The 26485-nt window shown below is 37.4% G+C and overlaps 1 protein-coding gene across 11 annotated transcripts in view; it reads right to left on the bottom strand.

The window, feature by feature from the left end:
• The window catches only part of RBMS3 (RNA binding motif single stranded interacting protein 3), a 692098-nt gene that overhangs the window by 480554 nt on the left and 185059 nt on the right, over positions 1-26485 (bottom strand). For all 11 annotated transcript variants that reach the window (XM_034662113.1, XM_034662109.1, XM_034662108.1 and 8 more), the window contains exon 3: positions 5167-5225. In XM_034662113.1, the coding sequence (XP_034518004.1) occupies positions 5167-5225 (59 nt within the window). The remainder of the gene's footprint in view (positions 1-5166; positions 5226-26485) is intronic.

Here is a 26485-nt window from a genome sequence, read left to right as displayed (position 1 = left end):
GGCTCAGTCTGTTGGGTGCCTGTTTCTTGATTTCAGCTCAGATCATGATCTCCGGGTTGTGGGGTCGAGCCCTGCACTGGGCTCCACACTCAGCAGGGAGTCTGCTTGGGATTCTTTCCCTCTACCCCTACCCCTTCTTTCCCTCTACCCCTACCCCAACCTGTGTACTCTCTCTCTCCCTAAAAATGAATAAATAAATATTTTAAAAAATGTGTAACATGGCCATGAATCTAGAACTGCCAAATGGAATCATGCACACCCCACCTTGAAACAATCTGGGAGGGGTCTATCCCTCTCTATAAAACTAGTAGAGTATGCAGAATTATTTTTCTTACAGAAGAAATAACAATTTATGATTTCATTTGATAAAGAATGAATGATATCCTCCATGGATGATTTCAGAACTTTGAGATACTTGTCTTCAACTCTGATTTTAAGGGCCCAATGAAATGTTAAAGGCAACATGAGCTTCCATAAATATAATTCAACCAGCTTGTGACAACAAAGGCAGAAGGGAGTATTTCAAACTCTTAGAAGTTGGTATGCTTGGCAAACGCTAACTACGCTTATATCCTATGGCTATTAGGCATGGAAACTTTCTATGGAATATCCATTACTCATTCCCTCTGCTCTAAACACATAGCCTGTCAGAAAAATGGTGTGGGGAGGGGTACAGAGGAAGCCAAACTTGAAAAGCAGGAAAAGGCAGAGACAAGTGAATTCATTGAAGATTTACACCATGTTTCAACGACTTCTTTCATTTCATTTTCCCTGACTTTTTAAATTAGTAAATATACTGGAACCAGAGGGAAACATACGGAGAAAAGCAGAAAAACAAACAAACAAAAAAACAAAGCAGTGCAAATCTCTGTGACTTGTACAATAGCCCTTATTTGGTCCTTGCATTTGAGTATCTGAATGAACTGCGGTCTGCTTTTCATTACTCTCCATCTGGAGCTGTTGCCTGCTTTGTTCAGCAGTTTCTGGTCATTTTGGCCTGACAGTGACTGTTTTGTTTTATGTTGCCATATTTTACAGAATGAAAGCTGCCACAGCCACCACCCAAGAAAGAACAATCTTGAAAACGAGAGGTTACACTGAAAGAGTTCTCCATGACCCTTCCAGAATAGAGAGTGAGTGTGTTTCTCTGGGCCTGCCTACTGTACAGAATTTCAGGGTGTGAGTGGGATCCAAGGAAGGAACAAAAGCCTTTCTTTCAGATGCTAAGTTAGGGTAAGAGTCTAATGTTGGGCTAATACACCAAGGTTCATTTTGATGCTTTTTCTTTTCATCTCCAAGGAGACTAGTGCATGTACTTCCTCGTACCCCACTAAACACTAACTTGCATGTAATATACTGCATGTGCAACAGCTCATGAAAAATTGAATTCATATCATGTCTTTAAAAACAAAAATAAATAAATCCAATCTTCCTAAGATTTGGTTTTAATTGCACAGCCTGAGTCTGGAGGCGAAGTTGCAAATGGTTCAGAAGCAAGTGTCACAGAGAAGACCAAATCCAATTTGCATTCTCTAATGACAAGCTCAATGCTCTTAGTGATTTTGTTTGAAAAAGCCAGCTCACCCTTTCCATCTCCTTCCTTAAGAAAGCCATGGTCAAGAAGAACTCAATTTCTGCTGATTACTTAAAAAAGCAAAACACAACATTCTCTCCCAATCCATTACCATTTTCATCTGACATTATTTTACAAAAAAAAAAGAAACATATAGTCATAGGCTCCTCATATTTCATAAAAAGAACCACCAAAACATAAATATAATTGAAACCAGATCATTTTTTCAAGAACTGTTTTTTTGTTTTTGTTTTTTTCTGTTTGTTTTGTCTGAAAAGACAGCAGATTTGAGAAATGTAAAGTTAATAATAATCTATCACCCATATTCCCACCCCCTTGATGTATTTTTCTATTTTGTATTTCCAGTATTTTATATGAAAGCTGCGGTATTGTTGAGTGTTATCCATGTACAACTCACTTAGCCATCAAATCAGACCATATTATTATTATCATTTTATAGATGGGGAAACTGAGGCACCCAGGAACGTTGAGTCATTTACCACAGATCACACAGTGATTACTTAGTGGAGAGGCAGTGTTCAAACCAGGCAGTGTGGCTTCACAAGCCATTTACTCTCAGATATTTACCTAGCTCCGTATATATTTTATACGTGATTTTATATTCCTCTATATTCATTTAACTTTCCATAAGAAACATGTTCATCCTCTGACATAGTGTAGTCTTCTTTACTGTCACTGCAATGGCTGTATCAGTTCTACATGCTCCATAAGCTAAAATTGGGAGGTTGCCCATATTTGCTCCAGTACCGAGAATGAAAGAGTGCTCAGTGTGTGCCTATTTACACATTCTTTAAACATTTGTTTGAATAAAATACTTGGGACAACATTCTCAGTGTAATTACTAACGTCAATAATATGGCCTTTATTGCTCTTTCTACAAAGTAAAAAGTCTCTACTAATTTAGGATGATACCAACAAAGATGCGTCAACCAGATGGACAGGAACTAGCCTTGGATGACCTGCATGAAATAATGTTTGCTACCTGAGTGGATATGAACTATCACTGCAAATTACTTTAATTTGCATGTTCCTAATTGTTTCTTGACTCACCCTAAAGACACAGCTCCTTTGTAGCCCTCTCAGGTTTTTGTTTTTTGTTTTTCCTTTCTAACATCTCTTCTACCAATGGACCTGTAAGTGGGGAGTCCTCCTTGCTCCTAAGTCCATCTGGTTTTGCTCCTACCTAAAATCTCCAATTTAGAATTTTTAATCATAAAATCTTATAACCAGTGAATCTTCATTTTCACTATTGTCTATAGACCCCCCCCCCCCCCCCTCNAGTTACTTTGTCCAATACTATTCCTGCTTCAGTTCTTGGCTATTTCAATAAATACTTAGATGGTTGTTTCAATGTCTTATCAGTTCCTTGAACTCCTCAAAAATGTCACATCTGCCTTCCAACCTTAGAAACGGACTCCCATGGCTATCATTGACAACTATAAACAATTTTCCATAAATGTAATTGCTGCCTCTTCCCAACTGCATGTCGTTTGTACTGGTAACCATTTCAAGGGCCATTTTTCTGAAAGGAATACTCCATATAGGATTCAGAATGTCATTAAAATAATATTTTCCCTTAAACATGAAAGTGACATTATTACCTTTTTGATCATGAGTGCTTACTTTTAGGATACCCACCTCCATGTACTTGAGGAAGGTATGATTCAGAATCACTACTATTAATCCATAGGCTCCAAATGCTGAAAGGGCAACTGGAGGCTTTTATTTGTGTGTGTATAATGATCACAAGTTTGCTCCACCTTCTTCACACTGCCCTCAAGGCAAAAGGTCTAATAGCCCTCTGCCTTCCCATAAGGTCATCTTTAGCTGCCCTTCTATTAAATGATTTCCCTAGGAGGTTCCATGACCCCTCTCCTCCTCCCTTCCTTTCTCTTTCCTTTTCCTCCATCTTTCCCTCCCTCCTTCATCTCCTTTTGTATTTATCAGTGCTTATTATGAGACTCGTAGTCTGCAAACCACTTTTTAAATACATATTACATGAATAAAAATATTTTGTAGCAGCAAACCCAAAATACACATATTCGTAAACATATGCATTTGTAAAATTATATTAATATGCTCTAAACCACACACAGGATGTTGATATAAAAACAGAGATATGTTCTAATATTTTCTTCTAGCATCCCCAGCAAATAGTCAAGCATTCCCCTGCAACACCTCACTTTGAAGACAAGCTTTCTAGGTTACACAGGTCCTCTTTTCATTGAGTTTAAGTCTCTTGAGAGAGAGGAAGAGAGAGAGAGAGAGAGAGAGAGAGAGAATTAAATAAGCAATTACAATAAAACATGGATTGGAGTGTTAAGAGTTTCTTCTATTCTAGCTATGTGGGTTTGCTCAATTACATCCTAAAATTCTTACTCCCAGACCTTTCCCAAGCTCATCCATTCTGACCTGCCTTCATAAGTTCATTCCCCCAAAAGAAATCTCCATCGTCTCCTCTCACATTATTTTGTGCATATCTCTATTATAGATATCTCTGTTACACTTTCACATGTATTAGGCCAATAACATTGATCCTACTAAGCATGTTAGGATTAGTTTCTTGGTTTTCTTGTTTGTTTCCTTTTCCAACTGAACTATTAGATGATAGGAACCTGTCTTATTATTTTTTGTCTTATAGTACCTAAACACCTAGTGCATTTGTGAGTTTTTAGGAGACATGGAATGCTTTTTTTTCCCCCTTTAATATAACCTGACCACCAAGTAGGCTAGGATATATTTTCAGTATATGAGTGTCTGTTCCTAAAACATGTGCACATTATATCTGTATGTGAAATAGGGGCAGTATTTAGAATGATCTTGGCTCTACCATATCTCTTGATGTCAATATTACAAAAAAGGCTGGATTATAGGAACAAAAAATAACATATGTTACAAGAAGCATTCCAATTTTCTAGTAAGAACTGAGTCATAAAAGAGAAACCATACAGATTTCAAGAATAATATATAATGCAACCCTTGAAAGAGTATGGGATTCCCAGACATGAAGAAACATGAGTTACAGATATAGTCAAATAACTTCAGAAATGTTTCCAGGGGGAAACAAACAAGCAAAAAAGCCTTAATAAGATACCAACTCAGATCCCGGGAGATGCTGATAGCAGAAGCTTAGACACAATGGGCCTTTCCGTAAATTCATTCCTAGTCAACCAATGCTGCGAAAGCTTTAAAGAACAGATAAATTAAAACGTGCTTTGCATGGGGAAGTTTTCCCCAGAGTTCCTCATTTTTATATAGGAAATCAGTTTGCATCACTGATGATATCATTCAAATCAGACAACTCAAAGTTGTTAAGAGGTAATTTAGTTTTACGCCAAAGCGATTTGATACTTGTTCTGATTTGTGATTTTTATTTTGTTTGTTAATGAAAAAAATTAATGAACAATGTTACTAGAAATACAACTCATCAAAGCCTCTGCATTGTTAAAGAGGTTTGCCATATACTGTACATCGTGATCTCTGTGCAGCTGGTGCCTGGACCCCTGCCTTAGAGGAGCCATCAATCCAACAGCCTAGGCAAGAATCCATGGTACAGATGCCCTTACACATACCTTTGCACTGATTTGTGTTTTTGTCCAGAATTGCCTTTGTGGATACAATTTTTCCATACCTGAAAGAGACAGAGAGAGAAAAAAATCCCTGTTATTATAGCCCAATGAAGACGCTTAAAATACCTTAATGAACATCGGTGTACACACAATTGAGCAGGAATAAACCAAGAAAACAAGCTCTGTACTCCCATTTCACACCTGGATGATCTCTTTTCACCAGTTCTTCTTTATAACTTGAGAATGTGCTCCCTTACATAATCACTGGGTTGAGCCTTCAAAAATAGACCTGTCAGGCTGTCATAGGTGGCTGAAAGGGGGTTGTGTGAGATTGTGATCAAAGTCAATCCTACTGTGGATTGCTGGAGAAAAGCACAGACCTTGGCGCCAGGCTGAACAGGGCTTCCATCCAGCTCTGGTGCTAACCTGGTGTTGCAATGCTGAGCAGTGTAACACAACTTCTCCAAAGCTATTTTTTTCATCTGTAAAAAAATGAGAATTGTAATAATTCCCTTTCAGGATTTGAGAGAGGGTTACATTGAAATATTAAGATTTCCTAGCAGTGCTCCTAAGATAAAGAGGATTTTTTTTTTTTGCTATTAAATACATACTGCAAGTAAATTGAGGATAAGGGCTGAGTTTTGTATTCTCAATGCCTGCCACCATATGTAATAGCTCAATAAACGTTTGCCATAAATAAATGAATGATACAACTAATCCAATGGTACTTCATCTACAATAAAGTTTCTACCATAAATACATATAAGTACATTCATTATTTTATCATCTCTTGCAGGAGACCTAGTCTAGGTTTTGTTTTTTAAAAGATGGGTAATATGGAGAATGACTCTCAATCTCTTTAAGCTTGTTTCCTAAGGTGTAAGTGATAGGACTGAAGAAGACAATTTCTAAAACCCTGTCCTTCGTGAGGATTCCATGAAGGATGCTCCTGAATCACCATAAAATGGAGAAATTATAATGCAAATGTAAGTGCCAAGTTTACTAACAGCTCATACTTATGTTCAAGATTTCAGCCAAGTCACAACATGTTTGGCAAGTTTTCTTTTAATTCTGTGTTCCTAAGCAAGTGTGAGTATATATAACAAACAGTAAGTATCCCATGTCAGAATAAACTAGGTTCCCTATCACCACTGTTTCTTTTGCATTTATAATACCCTCTTATTATGTCATTAATTCTTTGGAGCATTTTTGGTGGTCATTTATTAATATTCTAGTATTGATAATGTCATTGTGCTAGAAAAGCCTTTGCCTCTTTTCTTTTTCTTTCCCCCCAGATGTTTTTGGCTTTTTTATTTTTGTTTTTGTTTTGTTTTGTTTTGAGAGAGAGAGAGAGAGAGAGAGAGAGAGAGAGAGAGAATGCCCCTGAGCCAGGGGGAAGGGGCAGAGGAAGAGGGAGAAAAGCTCAAGTAGACTCCATGCCCAGCGCAGAGCCCAACAACAGGCTTGATCTCATGACCCTGAGATCATGACTTGAGCCAAAATCAAGAGTCAGACACTCAACTGACTGAGCCACCCAGGCACCTCTCAGATGGTTTGACCAAGGATGGACTGAGGGTCCTCTAGAAATTCATGGAATTAATGTCATTATGAAAATGATAGTACCAATAGCTTTGAAAATCATGATGAGCTGACCTATCAATAGGTCACAATAGGAACTAGAATGTTTGTATATACTTAGATGAAGGGATCTGAGATAATTCCCACCAATCACCTACATGTCCCTTGTTAAAGTCAGCCAGAACTGGGATGAAGCTGTCCAAAACTGAATTGAATAGATTTTGCCAGCATAATCCTGACATTTCAGCTACTTGCATCCCTGGTACCACTGCATTTTCTACACCTTTATAATTATAACTCTATAGTTAAACAAATCAAAGAGAGCTAGGGCTGAAAGTGTCTACTACTACCATTTTGCAAATGTAGAAAGTATAATCTAAAAGATCAGTAACTTGATCAAAATCACATAATTTGTGAAAGTCATAGGAGGGACCGGAATATGGGATTCTTAAGATTGATATAGCGCTTAATCGTTATACCATCTGCCTCCAAAACAGAGAAGCTACATTTATCAACTCTTCAATTTTAATCAACCTTCATGTTTTTGGGAACCAGGTATTCACCTCCAGGGCGATACAGTGTAGCAGTGAAAAGAATACGCTGTGGCAACAAGCTACTATGGCTCAAATCTCCATTCGGCCTGGGTATATTGGATTGGCTAAGTAAGCCTTATGTGTCTTTTGTATCATCTCACCATCAATAGTTGCATAAATCTATATTTAAATATTCATTTAGATTATTATTTATTTAAAATTATATACATCTATGTACAAATAAATAAAATGGTGATAATAATCTCTACCTCATAGGGTTGTTTTGAGGGTTTAGCAGGGTTTACCTAAAATGGTAACTGTGGCTGGCATAGAATAAGTGCTTATTAAATATCAGCTCTTCTTGTAATTATTTCCTTCCTATTTTCTGCATAAAAATGTCTCTAGTCCTTGGCATTCTCTGAAGTGGTTAAGAAGTGGAAGCAGTTCTGTCCCAAAGGACAGCTTAAAACGTGACTACTTGGACTGTCAAAATCTCCCACTAAGAAATTTGGAAGGTAAAATTATTTGCTGAAAGGATAATTTACATTTACCATTTATATTGTTATTTTTAATGTTAGGGATGACATTAAGTATGTTGTCACTGTACTTAACCATATAAATACCCATAGGTTCAAAGCTTTTGTTTGTTTGTATGTTTGTTAAGTACTACTGAAATGTCTATTACCTCATGCCTATTATTTTTTAAAGATTTTATTTATTTATTTGACAGAGAGAGAGAGAGACAGACAGTGACAGAGGGAACACAAGCAGGGGGAGTGGGAGAGGAAGAAGCAGGCTCACAGCAGAGGAGCCTGATGTGGGGCTCGATCCCATAACACCGAGATCACGCCCTGAGCCGAAGGCAGATGCTTAATGACTGAGCCACCCAGGGGCCCCATACCTCATGCCTATTTTATACAAGCTCACTTCCACCAAAATTTGTCATTCCCCAACATCCCCATTCCAACAAACACATACAGCCTCTTCTTCGAGCTCTAGTTCATCCCAAGAGTTTCTTTTTTATGAAAAGAACCAGTAAGAACTATTATATTTAAATGGTCTCTTCAGTCTACAATGGTTCAAGATATCTATTAACTGTACCTTTTTTTTTTTTTAAGATTCATTTATTTATTTTAGAGGGAGAGAATGTGAGTGTGGGAAAGGGCAGAGGAAGAGGGAGAGAGAGAGAATCTCAAGAAGATTCCTCACTGAAAGCAGATTTCCCCACAGAGAGCTGGATCACACAACCCTGAGATTATGACCTGGGCCAAAATCAAGAGTTGGTTGCCCAACTGACTGAGTCACCCAGGTGACCCTCTGTAAGTGTACCTATTAACGACGGTAATGTTTGCTAGATTTGGGCTATTCAGGCAAGTAAACATTTGCAAGACTATATGTATCTTAGTGTAGAAAACAAAAAGGGAGAAGAAAGGGAACATTTGCTGAAACCTTTTTTCCACACAAAGCCTTATTAATACAGTATGGGAGAAGTAAAAACTAGAAGAAGAAAAAGAATTTAGAACATTTATAACCATCTCACATCAGGCACACACACCCTTAAGACAAAAATCCTCCTTAATTGGTTTCTAAAGCTACTCTTGAAAATTTTATATATAAGTACCTTCCAAATTAAAATTTAGCTCTATCTTTTAAAGAGGAAATTAAGAATTACTGTATCTCATAGTGAATTATATCTCCCAATGGGACTTTTAGCCCATGGTGTGCATATTGTCCTACTGTATCAATATTACTAGGATGTCTTTCTTTTCCTTCATTAAATGTAGTATATGTATAAAAAAAAATAGTTGTCATTTTATTACAGCCAAAAAAATAAGGAAAGGAAGGGAATGTTTTCTTATGGAAAGCATTTGTGAATATTTTGGCAAGCAACTTTTTTCTAAAACGAAACTTTTTGTCCCAGGAAGAATTATAATGTTACTAGGAGTAGGAAAATCACTCAGTCACTCACACACAGACATATCAGAAAGCAAATTTTGCTATTTCTGGATTTCCCTATTCCTAATTACACTCTAGGCAAGGTTTTCCAATAGTGCCTGGTCACAAAACAGTGGGACACAACTGAGAGTACCTGACTCAGCCACTAGCCTGATGAGAGTTAAAGGAATTTGATTCTTTGGCTCAGTTACAGTATTTTGCATTAACAATTATTTCACAAAGCTGTGATAGGCTTTAAACAACAAGAGAAGGTATTTAATGGGCCGTTGGTTCCAGTTCATGTTTGAACTCTCCCAGTGACAAACAGGGACTTTCTGCATGACTGGTGTTGTATTCTCCATGCTCTGCAAAGTCAACGTCTGATGGAGGTAAATAAAGTTAGGTTTTTTTCATTCTTTTTTTTTTTTTAAGACCCAAAGCACCATAAACAGAAAAGCCACCTATGTAATACACCTGTGAAGAATTATATCAAATCTTTCTTCCTGATGTTTTGTCAAATTCTACTATTGGACTAGAGTAAAAACTACTGTACAGGCTAATGAAACATTTTTATACACTCTGAAGAAAAAAAATTTCTGAGGCAAAAGGTATTTCCAAACATAAATTACCTCACTTCTTTACTCTTCCCCTTCTTTGGGTTTAGAGCAAGACTGTAAGTATTCATAAATTTTTTTCTTTCAGACACCCGTCAGTAGAAAGCAAAATCTGACAATGGTCGCAAAATATGCGACCAGATTATTTCAGGGTGACACCTGGAAATAGACACCTGAGCACTCGTGCCATGTGCCTCTGGCTCTAGAAGCTTTCAGACAAATCCGATTCATTTTCCATGCTTTCATTTTGTACTCCTAGAAGAGATACAGGATTATCCACAGTCAACTTCCTCCAGGGGGTGCAACTTCTTGGGGGAAACAAATAAATGAAGTGAACTGAACATATTTAGTAACATGATTCTTACATTCAGCACCTTTTCTAAGCCAATGTGAGAAGCCCCTAATTCACACTGTTAGGATGCTTTTGGATATAAAAAATATGCGACTCCATATAATACGTGCGTATTCATCAGCTATCCAGAGTGCCCATACATTCTCCAAATGGGGCCAGGTCCCTAATAACATTTTCTTTCCATTCTAAGAGTACCGTAAAACAGTAACCATTCTGTAATAACTACCCATTATCATATTTCACGTTTTCATAACTGAGTTTTATATATTTATGTGTTGTCTATTAACTCACTTTTACCCTAGCTTGTCGACTCAAGTTTTAGATTTAATTTTTTAAAGAACAGTCAATTCTCTCTGGCATTTATTCTTATTCTTAAACAGTACGTGGGTCAAACTATTTGTTGATGCACTTGATTATTCCACATACAAGCCTCATCTGAACTAATGGCATCTTTTATTTTCCAAAGTTACAAAGAAAATAGAGCTATTATGGGTCTACCCTTCAAGCATTATGAAGACATCGAATTGGTGGGTTCTTTCTATAAAGAATTTATTTTTAAATCCTTCTGCTGAATCACCCACTGTGTATATTAATTCAAAAAATACAGGCAAAGACTGAAAATAGAGTCTCCGCAGTCAATTAACTCCCAGCTAACTCATTTTTCACATGCCTTCTGTATTCATACCAGACTCAAAAGAGGTACTGCATTTATTTAATGGATGAAACATTATCCTTTCAGCAAATGTGGTTGTTTGCCTACTTCTAGATGGCTCATTCATTCTTTGGCATTTTGGGATGCTAATGGAGTATAGCTATGGCTTTAGGGATCCAGTAAGAGTGTGGCAGGGCCATTCCTTTGACGGCCACATCAGTCAGGTTTCATCTACAAGAGAAGTCCACAGCTCAATAATATTCTGAAGCATTAACAAGTTCAATCTACCACTGAGTGGCCAAAGCCAGCAATAACTGTGGTGGGCTGAACTATGTCCCCACAAAGTTCATGTGTTGAAGTCTGTACCACCAGAATGTAATCCATATTTGGAAAGAGAGCCTTTAGATAATTAAGGCAAAAAAAGGTCAGATGGGTGGGCCTAAATCTAATATGATTGGTGTCCTTCTAGATTAGGACAAAGATGGGCACGAAGGAGAGACCATGTGAGGACACTGGGGTAAGACAGCCATTTGTGAGCCAAGGAGAGAGGCCTCAGAAGAAACAACCCCACCAACATCTGGATCTCATACTTCTCACCTCCAAAACTATGAGAAAATAAATTTCTGTCATTTAGGCCACTCAGTGTGTAATATTTTGTTATGGCAGCCCTAGCAAACTAATACAATAACATCTATCCAAGCCCTGGTAAGCTTTGGAAAAAGGAACAGAAGTGAGAATATCCAGACCACTCTTCTCCTTTTAATGCTTTGCTCAATGATTTCGCAGATGCTCGCTCCAAGCCTTAACCTAACACCTCCAAACTCTTTGTCATCCAATATTTGTGTAGATAACAGAGGCCAAAAAGAATCCCAGCATCACCCAGAACAGGCAACTAATAATCTAGCACCTGATTCTTGGCCTTGCAGTCTGGACATTCTTTCCCTCCCATGCCCACCCCAGAGATAATCAAACTCTTGAATCATGGATCCACACCAAGGAAATTTCACAAGTCCATTGCACAAACCAAAATGTCATTTATTAACTTGCAACTTGAGAATAACACATTACAAAGAACACGAAATAAAAGTTTCCACTTGGGAGAATTGAAGAAAACTTCTCAGAAGAGGAAGTGTTTGAAGGAAGGGCAACATTTTGGCAATCAGAAGTTTTGTATGCTTCTTAGGAATAAAAAAAAAATGTCTCCAAAAAAGTTTATTTTTTACACCACTGTATTATTTAGTAAATTACTATTTTCACACTACACATCATCTCACCAAAATTCTATGGCTATACAATCTGACCAACTTTAAGACAACTGTCCTCGAAGGCTAATGTGCACCAGAGTCTCCTGGAGGGGTTTATTAACACAGAGATCATGGGGCCCCACTCCCAGAAATACTGCTTCAGTAGGTAGAAGGTGGGTCTGAAGAATTTGCATTTCTAACAAGATCCCAGGGGATGCCAGTACAGTTAGATAACGTTTTGAGAACCACCACTTCAACAGAATAACACACCAACAGCAAAGCACGTGTGGTTAGTTATTTGCAAGACTCCAGAGACTAAGGGAGCCTTCCGCAGACATGGAAAACTACTTTCAAAACTGCAAACAATATTTGCCTTTGACCAAATGATATTCCATGTTGAAAAGGCAGACTATAATTTTTTGCTTAATATAGCCAATATAATAACTACTTAAAACCCAAATAGACCTGGTTTGGAATTTTTTCAGGTACTTTTTAGAAAGTAAGTCCAATAAAAACACATGGGCAATGTCTATGTTAACTCTCTTCCTTCACTTAAAATAACTAGTGGCTATTAGTTTGATTGAATTAGAGTGCTGATATAGTGAGAAAACTGGCAAGCAGATGATTAGAACTGGTTAGTGCTTTTGCTGGTTCTTTAATTAGAAATGGGGATAAACCTGGAGTAGATATACCAGACCAAAGATGAATACTTTCAAATTCTAAAATAAAACAAAACAAAATCATTAAGCTGCTGGTTCTTAGAGGTTAGCAACCCTTGGGTTATACTTTAGATTACATATTTTGGTTACATAGTTAGGGCATATGCCCTGCCTTCTTAGTGAAAGATTGTGAGAAAAGGGTTTCCATGCAAACACGATTGAAATCACATCTTTTGTGTACTTTCTGCAACTGATCGTAGCACACTTCAGCATGTTTAACATTCTTTAACATTTGGTCTGCTAATGTGGAAAGAAAATAGGTTTTTGTTCAATTAATATGGACTTGAATCCAAACTCCACCCACCCTGTGATGTGAGACACGTGACTCAGTGCTTCGGCACTCCAGTTTTCCTGATCTATATAACACAATCATCAAGACTTGCTTTTACAAGTGGCTGTAAAGATGAAATAAAACAGTGTGTGTTAAAACTCCTACTACATGGAACACTACATTAAAAACTAAGGATGTACTGTATGTTGACTAACATAACATAATAAAAAATTTAAAAAATAAAAAAAAAAATAAAACTACTACAATGTGTGGCACTTTGAAATTCCTTCTGTTCTCTTACTGAATCCTGCCTCCGTTGCCTATATATTTACTTTATGGCATAAAAGTGATCACTTGGATAAAATTTCTCTTGTTTTGTTTTTAAGTAAACTCTATATCACATGTGGGGCTCGAACTCAGGACCCTGCAATCAAGAGTCAAATGCTCTACTAACTAAGCCAGCCTGCTGCCCCTTGACTTTGATAGAGCCAGCATGTCCCAGTTTAAATGCTTGCCAAAACCCCCTTAGGAAGAACATGCCTTACCACCCATATGGATTCTCATTTATACTCCAAGTCAATTCACAATTTCTTCTTCATTTGCTCAGTCTCTTCCTGGAAATCCCTAATGACTTGTTCAGCCTATTCTCCAGCCTCAACCTTGTCAGTGCTGCCCGCACTACCTTCCCAAAGGCTTTTGCCTTCTAACTTTGTACCAGCATCCACCGCTTTAGTTCAGAACCCCAGATCTACTCATTCTTTAGTTTCTCCTTCCAGGGCCACCAGCCAACAAGCCATTGTACTTGGTCTGCCTCACCCTAACCCTGGCATTCCTTGGTTCTCCCTGCTGTCAGCTCCTAGTTTACTCATGCATACTTGACTGTGAGCAGTACTCCACTTCCTACGCCATTTTGTCCTCAAGAACCCAGTCCTGTACTACCAGGTCTCAAGGTCTTCTGTAAGTGGTTTTTAGATTCAAGAGATTTTAAATACCTCTTTTATCAGAGGCAAAGGCATCTTGTCAGGAATTCATGGGTCTCCTCTTTAAAACCCCTCTAATCTCCATTCCGATGTGGGTTATTTAGTTGACACTCACTCTATGGCACTTTCTATGGGCCAGCCCCTGTTCTCAGCTCTTTAAATATATCCACTCTTGTCAGTCATCACAACAACCCCGTGTGTTAGGCTCTGTCACTAGCTATATCCTACAAATAAGGACACTGAGACAAAGACTTTAGTAACTTCCCCAGGTCACAGGATCAGGAAGTAGCAAAAGCAGAATCCAATCCCAGGCAGGCTGACCTCAGAGCACATGGTCTGGGTAGTCCTTCCTGCCATGGTCCTCTCTCAAAAAGAAAACCACCACTCCTTTTCTCTCCTCCAATTCCCATTCATCTCTGCCACATCTTTCTCTGCCCTTGTCTCCCTATATATCACCTACGTTTTTTCTGAAACTTAACCTTTTTCCGGTGCCAGAGCTCCTTCTCCCCACCTGCCCTTGCACATTTGCAGACCTTCTCCTTCTACACAATGACTATTATCAGGTTTCTCTCTTTGCATTCTCTGCCAGACATTTCTGAAATGATTGCTCTGCTCAGGCTGCTTTTTTCTTTTCATTATCTATTTTTTTACTTAACTCCTAATTACTGGCTTTTATCTATTGGAACAGAACTTTGAAACTTAACTAGAACTTCTTAATAAATAAAGTAATCTGTTATCATCATCCTTGACTTCTCACTATCATTTAACCCTCTTTTTTTGGTTGGGGGGGGTATCAGCCCTCTTAAAAGCCTTCTTCTTGAAACATTCTTTTCTTGGATCCCATGCATTACACTGACCTGGTTATGTTCCTTCATTGCAGACAGTTATTCCTTTAACTCCTTCACTTGCCCCTTCTCCTCCTCCAGGTTCCTAAAAGTGAGTGTAACTCAAGCTTAGTCCTCAACCCATTTGTGTTTGGGTGCTACAGTATCCATTCCACTGGTAATTCTCAAAAACAGCATGCATCAGAATCATCCGTATGGCTTCTTATAACTCTGAGCCCCAACCTCAGAGTTTCCCATTCAGCTTGTCTGGAATTGTCTGGGATAAGGCACATGAATTTGAATGTCTAACGAGTTCACGGGTGAGGCTGAATTGCTGGTCCAATTGTGAGAACCACTGCATTAGAAATATCGTCCCTTACCATGCTTTGAACTCCCATTTCTTTGTGTGTCCCTCTTACATTTCCTTCCCTGAATCTCCCTTCACCCTGAAACCTCAGTCCAGAATCTTCAATTAGAATTATTTGATATTTCCCCTTGAGTGTTGAATGGTCCTCGCAAATGGCACAGCAAAGTTGAACTCACATATTCTGTGTTCTCCCTTCTCTGAAAACATTTCTAGGGAAGAAGCAAATCGGGTAGCCAAGTGTTCACAGGGGGGAGATTACAGTGAACTGGAGAGCTCCAGCCCCCCTTGAAGGGGCATCTGTAGCTATTGTTACCATAAAGGAATACGATCCCCATGATGCTAAGCTTTCTGATTTTTTTTGAAAGAAATCTTGATTTTCTAGCAAAATTTCCTGATTTTTCAAAGCTTAAGGCTTAGAGTTTTTATAAAACAACATGGAAGCTAAATAAAACAGCTCTTGGACATAGACTGAACCTGAGGGCTATCACGTTGTGATGTTGGCACTGATGTGTTCCAGCCTCTGCTTCTCTCTCTGAATAACACAGGCCCTTCAGGGGCCCTGGGTGGCTCAGTCAATTAAGCACTGCCTTTGCTTCAGTCATGATCCCAGGGTCCTGGGATGAGCCCCATGTTGGGCTCTCTGCTCATCTGGAAGTATGCTTTTCTGCCTGTCACTCTGCCTGCTTGTGTATTCTCTATCTCTCTCTGTATTAAATAAATAAATGAAATCTTTTTTAAAAAAACAAAGAAACAAACAAACAAACAAACATAGGTCCTTCAAGGGTAAACTGCATGTTCTGACTCTCTTGTCTGCCAGCTATTTCTTCCAAATCTGAATAGTTGTGCTCACAGCCTGCATAAAATCGCCTGGTACTATCATTATTGTTGTTCTTATTTTACTGTTTTGTGATATTATCTGCTTATTCTCTAGGAAATTATCTCTTCAACCAGACCTGGATTTTTCAGAGGTACAGATAATGTTTTATGCTTCTCTTTTATGCTCCTTCATCCTAAAAAATATCCAGTATAGAACTTGATGAATAATCATCCTCACTGAAAATCTGTTGACTTTTAAGTTACTTTTATGGACCTGCCAATGTTTTCCAAATCAGAAACACTGGGCTACATGTATATACAAACATACATATATACGCTATAAACTGAGCACTTGCCAGTCACTACACAGAGTAAATTAGATATTTTATTCCAAATTATCATGATTACCTTTTAAGTTGATATTATTGTTCTTATTTTTTAAAGATCATAAAAAAAGAAGTTGCCTGTATTAACTCACTTGCCCAAGTTGACAGCTATTGAATTATACTGATTACATTCAAAATCAGGTGCATTTGGCTACAAAATCCTTACTCTTCCCTTGATATCACACTGCCATCAATACATAATGAACAAGCCTGGGTAGAAGTCAGTCCTCTGGCCTGCCATAAGGCCACAAAATATTCATAAGTCTTTTGCAGATGTTGGACATGATTAGTCCTCTAAAAGGCAGAGGAATGTCCAACATTCACTCGAAATTCACTATAGCTAGACATTCATCCTTGATTGTTAGAACTCACTTGTAAAGAAACCTATTTCTTAAAGAAGCTCGTGACTTCACAACACATAGCACATTCTAGTAGAACTGTGAATCTAATGTCAACTGAATGCAGAATGAAAAACAGCTTTGCAGCAGAATTTGCATCTGCTGTTTGCAGAAAGATATCAAACCTCAGATTCTGAAAATCCTTACATCATCTATGGCCTCAACAGTATTAAGAGAAAACTGTATCAAATGTACAGCGTATGTAACCATGTTGAGGGCCATATTTCAGAAGCAAGGGAGTTGAGCTGTGAAGAGCACACTTTTGGTTTCCACTGTATCCCGTTACCAAAGTGCATAATCAGGCTCTCAAAAAAGTTTTGTGATGGTGTTGATTGCTGTTAAAATAATAGTTCACAGGGCGCCCGGGTACCTCAATCAGCTAAGCATCCGACACTTGATTTTGGCTCAGATGATGATCTCATGTTGTCCTCCACCCAGTGGGACCCCCACAACCCTTTGTTGTTAATCCCTGTTCCACCCCTACCCCCAGTGGGTCATGAGATTGAGCCCCACGTCGGACTGCACGCTCAGCACAGTGTCTGCTTGAGATTCTCTCTCTCCCTCTCCCTCAGCCCCTCCCACAGCTCATGCTCACGCTCTCTCTAAATAAATAAATAAATAAATAAATAAATAAATAAATAAAACCCTTAAAATAGTAATTCCCAATCCTGCCATGGTCTTAGCTTCATTCTAATTTCCTCCTAGATTTTCTATGTCACTACCCTCATCCTCCTCATCTTAGCTCATATGACATCTTTCTTATGCTTTTTCTCTCTTTCCGAAGCAGCTAATTTCAATTTTGGTTATAATCCAACAGACACTGAGCTTATCTCTATTAGCCAGTGCATAGCATCATCAATGGTAAAAATGACAAAAATGCAATAGGCATTGTATTGTTCTGTATTGTACCTTTTCCTGTCCTGATACTGAGGATGAGTTATTCAAGGGTAGGGAATAGGTCTTATTCATTTTATATCCCTGGTCTTACATACAGAACTCACTTAATAAGTGTTTGTTAGGTGGACGAATAAATGAGCTGATACCATATATCTTACCCCTCACATCAGACAAGACAATCAGGACGGCAGTGAGAGTCAAGTATATCTGGGCAGAGATGTATCCCCCACTTTGCAACACAGCAACGTGTATATCCTGCTCATAAGGATACATCACTTTTTATATCTTATGTTCGGCACATTCACTGCATCTCATTCAAAAAGAGAGTGAGTTATAACGTCACTCAGGAGCCAAACTAAGACATGGTTTTAAAGTCTTTACTGTAAAGTGTTTTATGGCATTATATTATTTTAAATCTACAAAAAGACTCAAGGAAGAAAGTGACATAAAATACTGAAAGACAAATTTCATATAGGATAGCAGTTGCTCTAAGCTTTTTAATGGATACACAGTTTTTGCTATTGGTATGAGGAAGTGCCTCATGTAAGGAACTCAATGACATTTCCCAGGGAGGTTCGTCTGTAAAAGAATGATAGTCCTGAACTGTCTGTGGAATCTTTCTGAGCTTCATCACGTTTAAAAATGCATTTCTATGATTAAGTAATACAAGACCACCACTGCTTCATTAAAAAAAAAAAAAATCAGGGGCGCCTGGGTGGCACAGCGGTTGGGCATCTGCCTTCAGCTCAGGGCGTGATCCCGGTGTTCTGGGATCGAGCCCCACATCAGGCTCCTCCGCTATGAGCCTGCTTCTTCCTCTCCCACTCCCCCTGCTTGTGTTCCCTCTCTCGCTGGCTGTCTCTATCTCTGTCAAATAAATAAATAAAATCTTTAAAAAAAAAATCAGAACTCACAATGGGAAAAATAGACTAAACCATATGATGTAGAAAGAAGCAGTCTCATGAAGGGAATTTTTATTTTTTTTTTAAAGCTCACACAGACAAAAAGCAGAAAAGGTGAGAATCAAGCACAACTTTAATTTAAAATAATTCTCTTCTCCTTAATTTGAAACACTTATACAACAAAGCACCTAAGCAGTTAAGAACACAGTCATTTTTTTGTCAACACATCAATCTCTACGTTAAATTATGAGAGGTATATTGGATAAAGCTGCTCTGTGTCACCCCAAAGGATCCAGTCCTTGGATCAATAGCAGGATGCCTACTGTCCAATGAGTATTCAAATAATTCATAACAACATAAATCAATGGTGAAGTCCAATTACCTATGTGAGGATTATTTGCTTTATAGATTCTCTGTATTATCCATAGTACTTTTTAAATTATATGTAAAACACATATAACTATCACACCAGGTAATCGGGAGACTTAATAAAATAATGCATGTTAAACATTCTGGCTTAATGAAAAGCTTATAGTAGATACTCAAAAACAGTAGTTGCCGGGGTAATGATCAAACTTGCAATTATTTAACGGTCAGAAAATTCAGCCTGATTTTATAAAGAGATTCCAAAAAACATAATTAAGAAAGTACATAGATTACAAAATTTGTTTAACTCAGTCACTTCAGGTTCACTTGCCTTAACCCTGTGACTGTTACTGCAGGTGCACAAAGACACACACTCCTGAGTGCATTCCTTTCATTCCACTGGGGAAATGTTTTGCATGAAAAAGAACACACCTATGACACTTGAGAAGGTCATGGGCTAAAGGGAAATGTAAGGAAAATTCAGCTGTTCCCCACATGTGCTATGGTTACAGATGTGTGTTACACAATAGGAATTCACCTACATGTAACTATACAGACACGATGTAATATATTCTGCTCTGGAGGTGGCCTCTTGTTCACTTGTCTTAAATTAACCACTGGTAAGCCAAAGTAAAAGTTGATATGTTTAAATGGCATATATTTTTCATATGCATGAGAGCATAATTGGTTCTGCTTTTCTTAACACTAAATGTAATGAAAAGCTACATTTCATGCCCATAAAATTAAAATTCTATTAATAGTCTTTAGCCCACTCCTCACCTGAGTACTGACAGTTTAATAAGTTGATTATTTTCTCCATTATAGAGGTAATATATGTCATAAAGTCAGATTTGGAAAATGTAGGGAAAAATTTAGGAAGGTGAAATTATTCATAATATCACCACACAACCACTTACTATGTTGGTTAATTTCCTTTTCTACATGTGTTTGTTCTCATTTATGTGTTTCATATAGTCATACCTCCTATATAATCTTGTATCCAGCACTAAGAGCTTTAAGGACTTTCCATATGACTTGTAAGAATAAGCAATGCCAAAATCAATGTATTTAACACAAAAATCCTTTCACTACTGTTAGAAAATGTTAACAATGTAAGCCACACACAGACAAGCAGGTATGAAAAAAGTAGTGATCCTTACTGGGTGGTTTATAATGGACATACTTAAAAGGGAGTCTTTATTATCACTAACTCAGCAATTAATTAACTCATTAGCTTATTTCTTAATGAACAGTTACCAAGTACCAAAGAATATCTTCAGGAATTTACATTCCTGACAGCTCACGCACTGCATTTCTACTCTCTTGTTGTTTCAAGTATACAGATCATCACTCCACTGCATGTTAGGGTAACAAGCAACTTCCAAAGAATAAAGGTATGGGCAGCTGACACCTACCAGTGTATGTGTCTGTTGGTTGTTTTAGAATTAATATTGCAACAAGTATCTTTAGCTAACATTCATTGTTTCCCCATAGAAATTACACGTTTCTCAAAAAATAACATGAGAAAGCATGGAGATCTGTGTGTTCGTGTGTCTTTGTGTATGTGCTTGTAGAGAGGTCTCTTCCTATAGCCTCAATAGTGGGGTCACTAAGAAAAGATTTAATCTTGTTTGGGAAATAAGTAGTATTTCTATTTAAGGCTGTTGATACAGAAAGAATTCATTCACTACACATAAGTGACATGTCTTCCAAAGGCTCAGGAATCTTTGACACTATGGAACTTCAATTTCCTATTACATGGCCGTATAATAGGATTTTAAGGAATTTACTATCAAATTGCATTTTAAAAAACTAATATTTTAAAAACAAGATATGCATCACTATCATTTTTCATATTGTACTCAAAAAGTAAAATCTATTGTTAGTTATGGATTTTTAAAAAACTTTTTAGTGTTTATATCCAAATCCTGTCTTGTTTTATTTGCATTATAACTTATTATAATTCAGGATACTGAATTTATTAGAACTCAGATTAAAAATAATAAATATGAATATTTTAATTATAATTACATATTATATAAAATGCATATATGATTGTTAAAATATATACGAATTTAGGTAAGTATATTAATAAGTATATAAATGAATATTGAATATGTGAAAGATTATTTATGACATATGTAAAAGATGTAAAACTTCTTTAGATGAACACACATCGTGGGCTTAAGAAATTATTAAATTGTGAAATATCTCGCTTGCCTCTCTCTAACCCCATTTCCTACACTTTCTGACAAAGATAATCACTACCCTATATTCTGTAATAAAATACCCCTCACTTTTCTCTAGTGTCTTATCATACATACATGATAGATATTGTTTAAGTTTGTTCAGGTTAGAACTTTAATGAATCATAGTTTACATATTTTACTGCAACTTGCTTATTTTCACTTAATATTTATTTTATTTTATTTTATATTATTTTATTTTTCTCATTTAATGTTTTAAATCATGAATTCAACCATGTTGATGAAAGGGGTTATGATTCTTTTATTTTCACTGCGTTATGGTGTTCCTTTGAATAAATAATTCATAATTTCTTTACAGTGGTCCTATTTTCACTTAGTTTGATCCATACACATCTCTTTATTTTTCCGATTATAAGCATTGCTATTATTACTAGTTTCATAACTATTTACTGGTGCAAATGTGCAAGAGTCTTTGAGGCTCTATGTTTAGGAGTGGGTTGGAGAAGGTATGCAGAACTCGTGTTGGTTCCCAAAGTGGGGGATCACCAGCAGAATACGAGGTTCTTCACAACCTTACTAACAATTAATGCCGCAGACTTCTGTAACATTTCCTAAACAACTGAGAATAAAGTGTTATCATCCTTTGTAAGATTTCCAAGTTTTACAGGTTCGTAAACAATGCATTAGTGAAACTTGATGGGCAAATGTAAATTAGGCAAAGTTTCCAGGCATATCTTTCTGCTATTTCTGGGAATCAATACACTGTAACTTCACTGACTTGCAAGCCAGTCATATATGGTCCGATTTTTCAGAAGACGTAAATGTTGGTAATATTATGTCCTGTTACATCTCCATAATTTACCATGCTTTGAAGCAGAATGTTGAAACTGTGGGTATATGTATGTATAACTTTAAATATATACAGGCAAGAATAGCAGTTGAAAATAACATTATCTAGAGAACACCCATGTTTCCAAATACTTGTTCCTTAGAAGGTTCTGTTTCCACAAGATTTTGGTCAATTTGAGGCAATTTACATTAGGTCTGGAGAAGACTCTTCTAGCCCAGAAAACTGACTCCATACAAAATAAACTAGTTAAATAAATAATTATTGAAATAATTCAAATAATCAGTATTTAACAGTCAAAATAAAACTATATTTTCTGCTGTTGCCATAGAGACAAAATTAAGAGCTAAAATAAATGTTTCTCCTAATTCGAGTCATTTCTGAAATACTACATAAAATATCATAGCACTGTCTTTACTGGAAAGCCCAAAAACTCAAGTCCTACAAAGTTACTGTATTGTACTGAGTTCCCAGGATCAGCCACTTAACTTATTCCAGATTAGGTTACGTTACATGATGTTTTCCCAAGTGTAATGTCTACATAAAAAGTTGAGGCTTTATGGAGGTAACATATGGGCATTGTGTATGGTTATCTAAACAAGCCTAAGTTCTATCAAGCCACAGGCCTTCTGGGGGATCTGCCACCACAAAAGTCAGAGGACGTCAAGATCTTCTGGTTTACCCTTCCTTGACGAAGGATGGAAAATTTCAAGAACATCAACAATGTAGCATGTAGACTGCTGGCAGACTCATAAATTCATTGTAAAACCACAAAATCAACAAAAGCAACCCAATTTATGGGATCTTTCATGACCCTGAAATCACTTCTACTGTCGTATATATTTCTGTATTATACGTATATGACACCACATTAATGTAGAGAAAAAAAACAGCTGAAAGGACTAATAGCGTTTCTTGAAAGGTTGAAGTTTACTCAAAGGGCAAAGAAGTTAAACATTATTTATTCCTCTACCCTGATAAAAGTCCTAATAAACTGTCGGTTCCTTAAGTTAATAGTATCCTATCTGTACATGTTTTCTGAAGCCCAATTCTTCTACCTACAAAAGATGTTACGTGTTTAATTCTCATGTTTTATGACCTTGCTATTCAAAGTGCAGTCTACAGAGCAACAGTGTAGTCATTACCTTGAGCTTCTTACAAATGCAGAATCCGAGGCCTTACCCCAGAACTACTGATTTACAATCTACATATTAGCAAATCCCCAGGGATTTCATATGCACATTGCTGCTATAAACCCACTGTTTTATCACACACACATACACACACATGCACAAACACACACATACACACACACACACACATACCCAAAGCATGTAATTCCATGCATTTTTGTTGAATCTATGAGCCAGAAGAAATTAACCCTGTATTAAGAATCAAGATAACTTTCAAGTTAGTAAGATTCTGCATTTGCCAAAGTTGAGTAGCTGAAAGATAGGTTGGAACTTTATGGGAAGCTCCTGTCTTCTTTTCCTTTTGCAAGAATTTGTATAGCTTTCAGCTAATATGTTCTCATGGCCTACAGTTAATACACGCAGACAGTGCACAGTATGCCAGAATTTGAGTAAAAGGCACTTTGGTCTCATCTAGGGAATTCTGTAAGATATGCAAGAGAAAGTAAAGCCAGGCTTAGAGAATGTGAGAACTCTTCAGAAATTTAATTATACGTTTTCACTTGGCCTACAATGTCCCCATAGCCTTTGGTCAAACAATTTCAGAGTAATCGAGTAGAAATGGGATATGTGTTATCAAGCCTAAATCAATGCCAGTCTTATGCAAATAAAGATTTAGGGACACAAAGCCAAATTTCGCTGGCACCCTGTATTAGGATCAGTAAATACAATGGTAATAAAACAATTAAGTAAACATTCAAACTGCACAGAGAGGTAAAATTACAGCACAATTATCACCTAAATCACAGATTAAGGAAAAAAAAAATAAGACCAACCATGTCTATATATAAACAGTGCTTAATTTGTTATTGTGTTCAGCTCCATGTGTGTGCCTTGTGTCTGACAAGCCGTTCAGCCCCCTGCTTTCTTAAGTAGGTTTTACTGTTAAATTATGCCTAGAATTAACCAACATGCCAGTACACCATGATATTAATCTCCCAAGTATTCAATCACTTAACAATAGCATCATTATTCTAGAAAACTCTGCTTATTCACTGTTTGTTCATGTTTTCAGATGTTTCATTAAGAGCAATTTTATTTCAATAGAATTCAAAAGCTGTGCAAATGCATGATCTAAGAAAAAAATAGTCTTAAATATTTAATCTTCCAAAAGGAGGCCAAAAAAAAAAAAAGATAATCAAACAATGACTAGGTCAGTGAAATCAAAACAATTATCTAAAATTAAAGTATTCTGGAGAGTTCATGGAAGGGGCACTTGAAAGGAGAATGTGAAGTGTAGGAGGCTGACCTCTGCTTTTCAAGAGAAATCACCAACTTGCAGGTATGTGTTCTGTCAGCTGCCATAATTCAGCTGTGGTTGCAATAATAGTGTTGTGTCTCCTTCTGGTGACATATCTATAGTCCTTAATTGGCATTGGTGTGCAGAAATGAGTATAATCACTGTATCAGAAATGGCCTTCTCCTCAGACTACTGATTTTTATAGTTCATTAAAAGTATTTCTCAAGAGGCATTCATATTGAATTCTGACTTCCAGAATGACCACAAAGGAACAGTTAGAGGCAGTGAGTGAGGTCCTGTGGTGAAGTCACGCTGATTCTTGAATTATATCCAAAAGTCGTGAGCCCAGTGTTTCCAGGACCTGCTGCTTACACAGCTGTTTAGATGGCCCAGGGCAAACCAAAATGACCAAATCTTTGTCTCCTAGGCAATTCCCCCATAATATGCCCAGACCCAAATCGGGAAGGAATTTAAGAAATAAAATAACAAAGCATATATGTAAACTACCCTTCAAGTGATTTCAAAATCTGCATGGCTGAAATAATTCTTGGGGAAACTTCACTTTAAGGAGTCAGTAATATGAACTAGTTGCTTTGGAAAAAGAAATACTCTGAATAGCAATGGCTTCTGTCTTTGAAAATGCATTTTTTTAGGACCTTACATAAAATATTTCAGTTAAAGAGATTTTTTACCATATACATACCTGAGTCTACATATACAAAGTGTAGGTTTCTGAAAGGCCTCCAGGCTCAGGGGGCTCACTAAATATGCAGCGGGGGGGAAGTTTCAGAGGAAATGCACGTTCCCCTCTACTTTGATTCCAAATCATAAAGCCATTTAAAAAGATAAGTGGAGACCACCCAATAGGCCAGAGATAAAAGAAGCCATTTCTCTGGTGGAACATGTTAATTATTCATTATTAATTATTTAAGTGCTAGAGTGTTCCCCATCTCTAAGTATACACTTGTATGTTAGAAACAGTTATTAAAATGTATTGTCTAACTACTAATGCTCAAGCTTTACACCAAGAAGCCGGTGTGGTTAACACCAACAAATCCATTTGCTGACGTTTATGTCTTTTATTCACACGACCTCTGCTGTGGCTCTTCAGAAAGTAGGAAAAAGAAATAGCCAGATTTACGTTTTTTTTCACTTCCTATCTTGAAAACTCTTTGTGTTATCTTCGTTGATCTCGTAGAGAAATGAAATTGCACTAGATAGGTCAATGAAAGTGTTTATTATCACCGTGCTTATTATTTACTATTCATCTAGGTATCTTCTAACTATATATCTGGCTTCTTCTATGTTCCAACCATTGTCCCGGGAATACAGAGATGAATCAGATGTGAGTTCTGCCCCCAAAATGCTTACTGACTAAAGCAGGATCACAGACATGAAAATAAATCAGTCCAGTATGGTGTTGGTGGTACCGTGTGGCTAAGACTGAAGTACGCAAAATGATGTATCGTAAGGCAACAAGGCAGGTGTGGGTACATCTATTCTGGGAGTTAGGGATGGGTTGGGGATGAACTGAGCGAGATGAGGGTCATAGGCTTTCCAGAGCAGGTGGCACTTAAGCTGAATCTGAGATGTGTACATTCATTGTTTGCACCTGATGAACAACATTCCACCTGTGATGTTCATCAAAAGCCTGTGGGTCAGTCATAGAGAACTGGTACCCATGAATGGTGCCGTACAAGATCGCCACACACAATAAAGTTTCATGACAGAGCCCTGGCTTTAAATTGCTTCTAGTTCTGCGGAGGGGTAACCATGGCTTCAACAATTCATTGGAAAGCCTAGTCAGGTTGAAATCTGGTCTCCTTCAGATTCAATTCTGATATTTTGAAGGAGAGGCTGGTGGCGCTGGGATGGAGAGGAGAGTGACCTTCAGCCTGAGCTCTACCATCCTGAGCAAATGCTTCTTCTGATGGTCTTGAACCCAAACAAACTCCCTGCAGTTGGCCATTCACCTGTCTTAGAAGGGAGTTTAGAGACCATCCA

The sequence above is a fragment of the Ailuropoda melanoleuca genome, chromosome 6, assembly GCF_002007445.2.
Source record: "Ailuropoda melanoleuca isolate Jingjing chromosome 6, ASM200744v2, whole genome shotgun sequence".
NCBI lineage: Eukaryota > Metazoa > Chordata > Mammalia > Carnivora > Ursidae > Ailuropoda > Ailuropoda melanoleuca.
The sequence above is the reverse complement of the archived record's forward strand: the minus strand, read 5'-3'. Positions and strand labels throughout refer to the sequence as shown.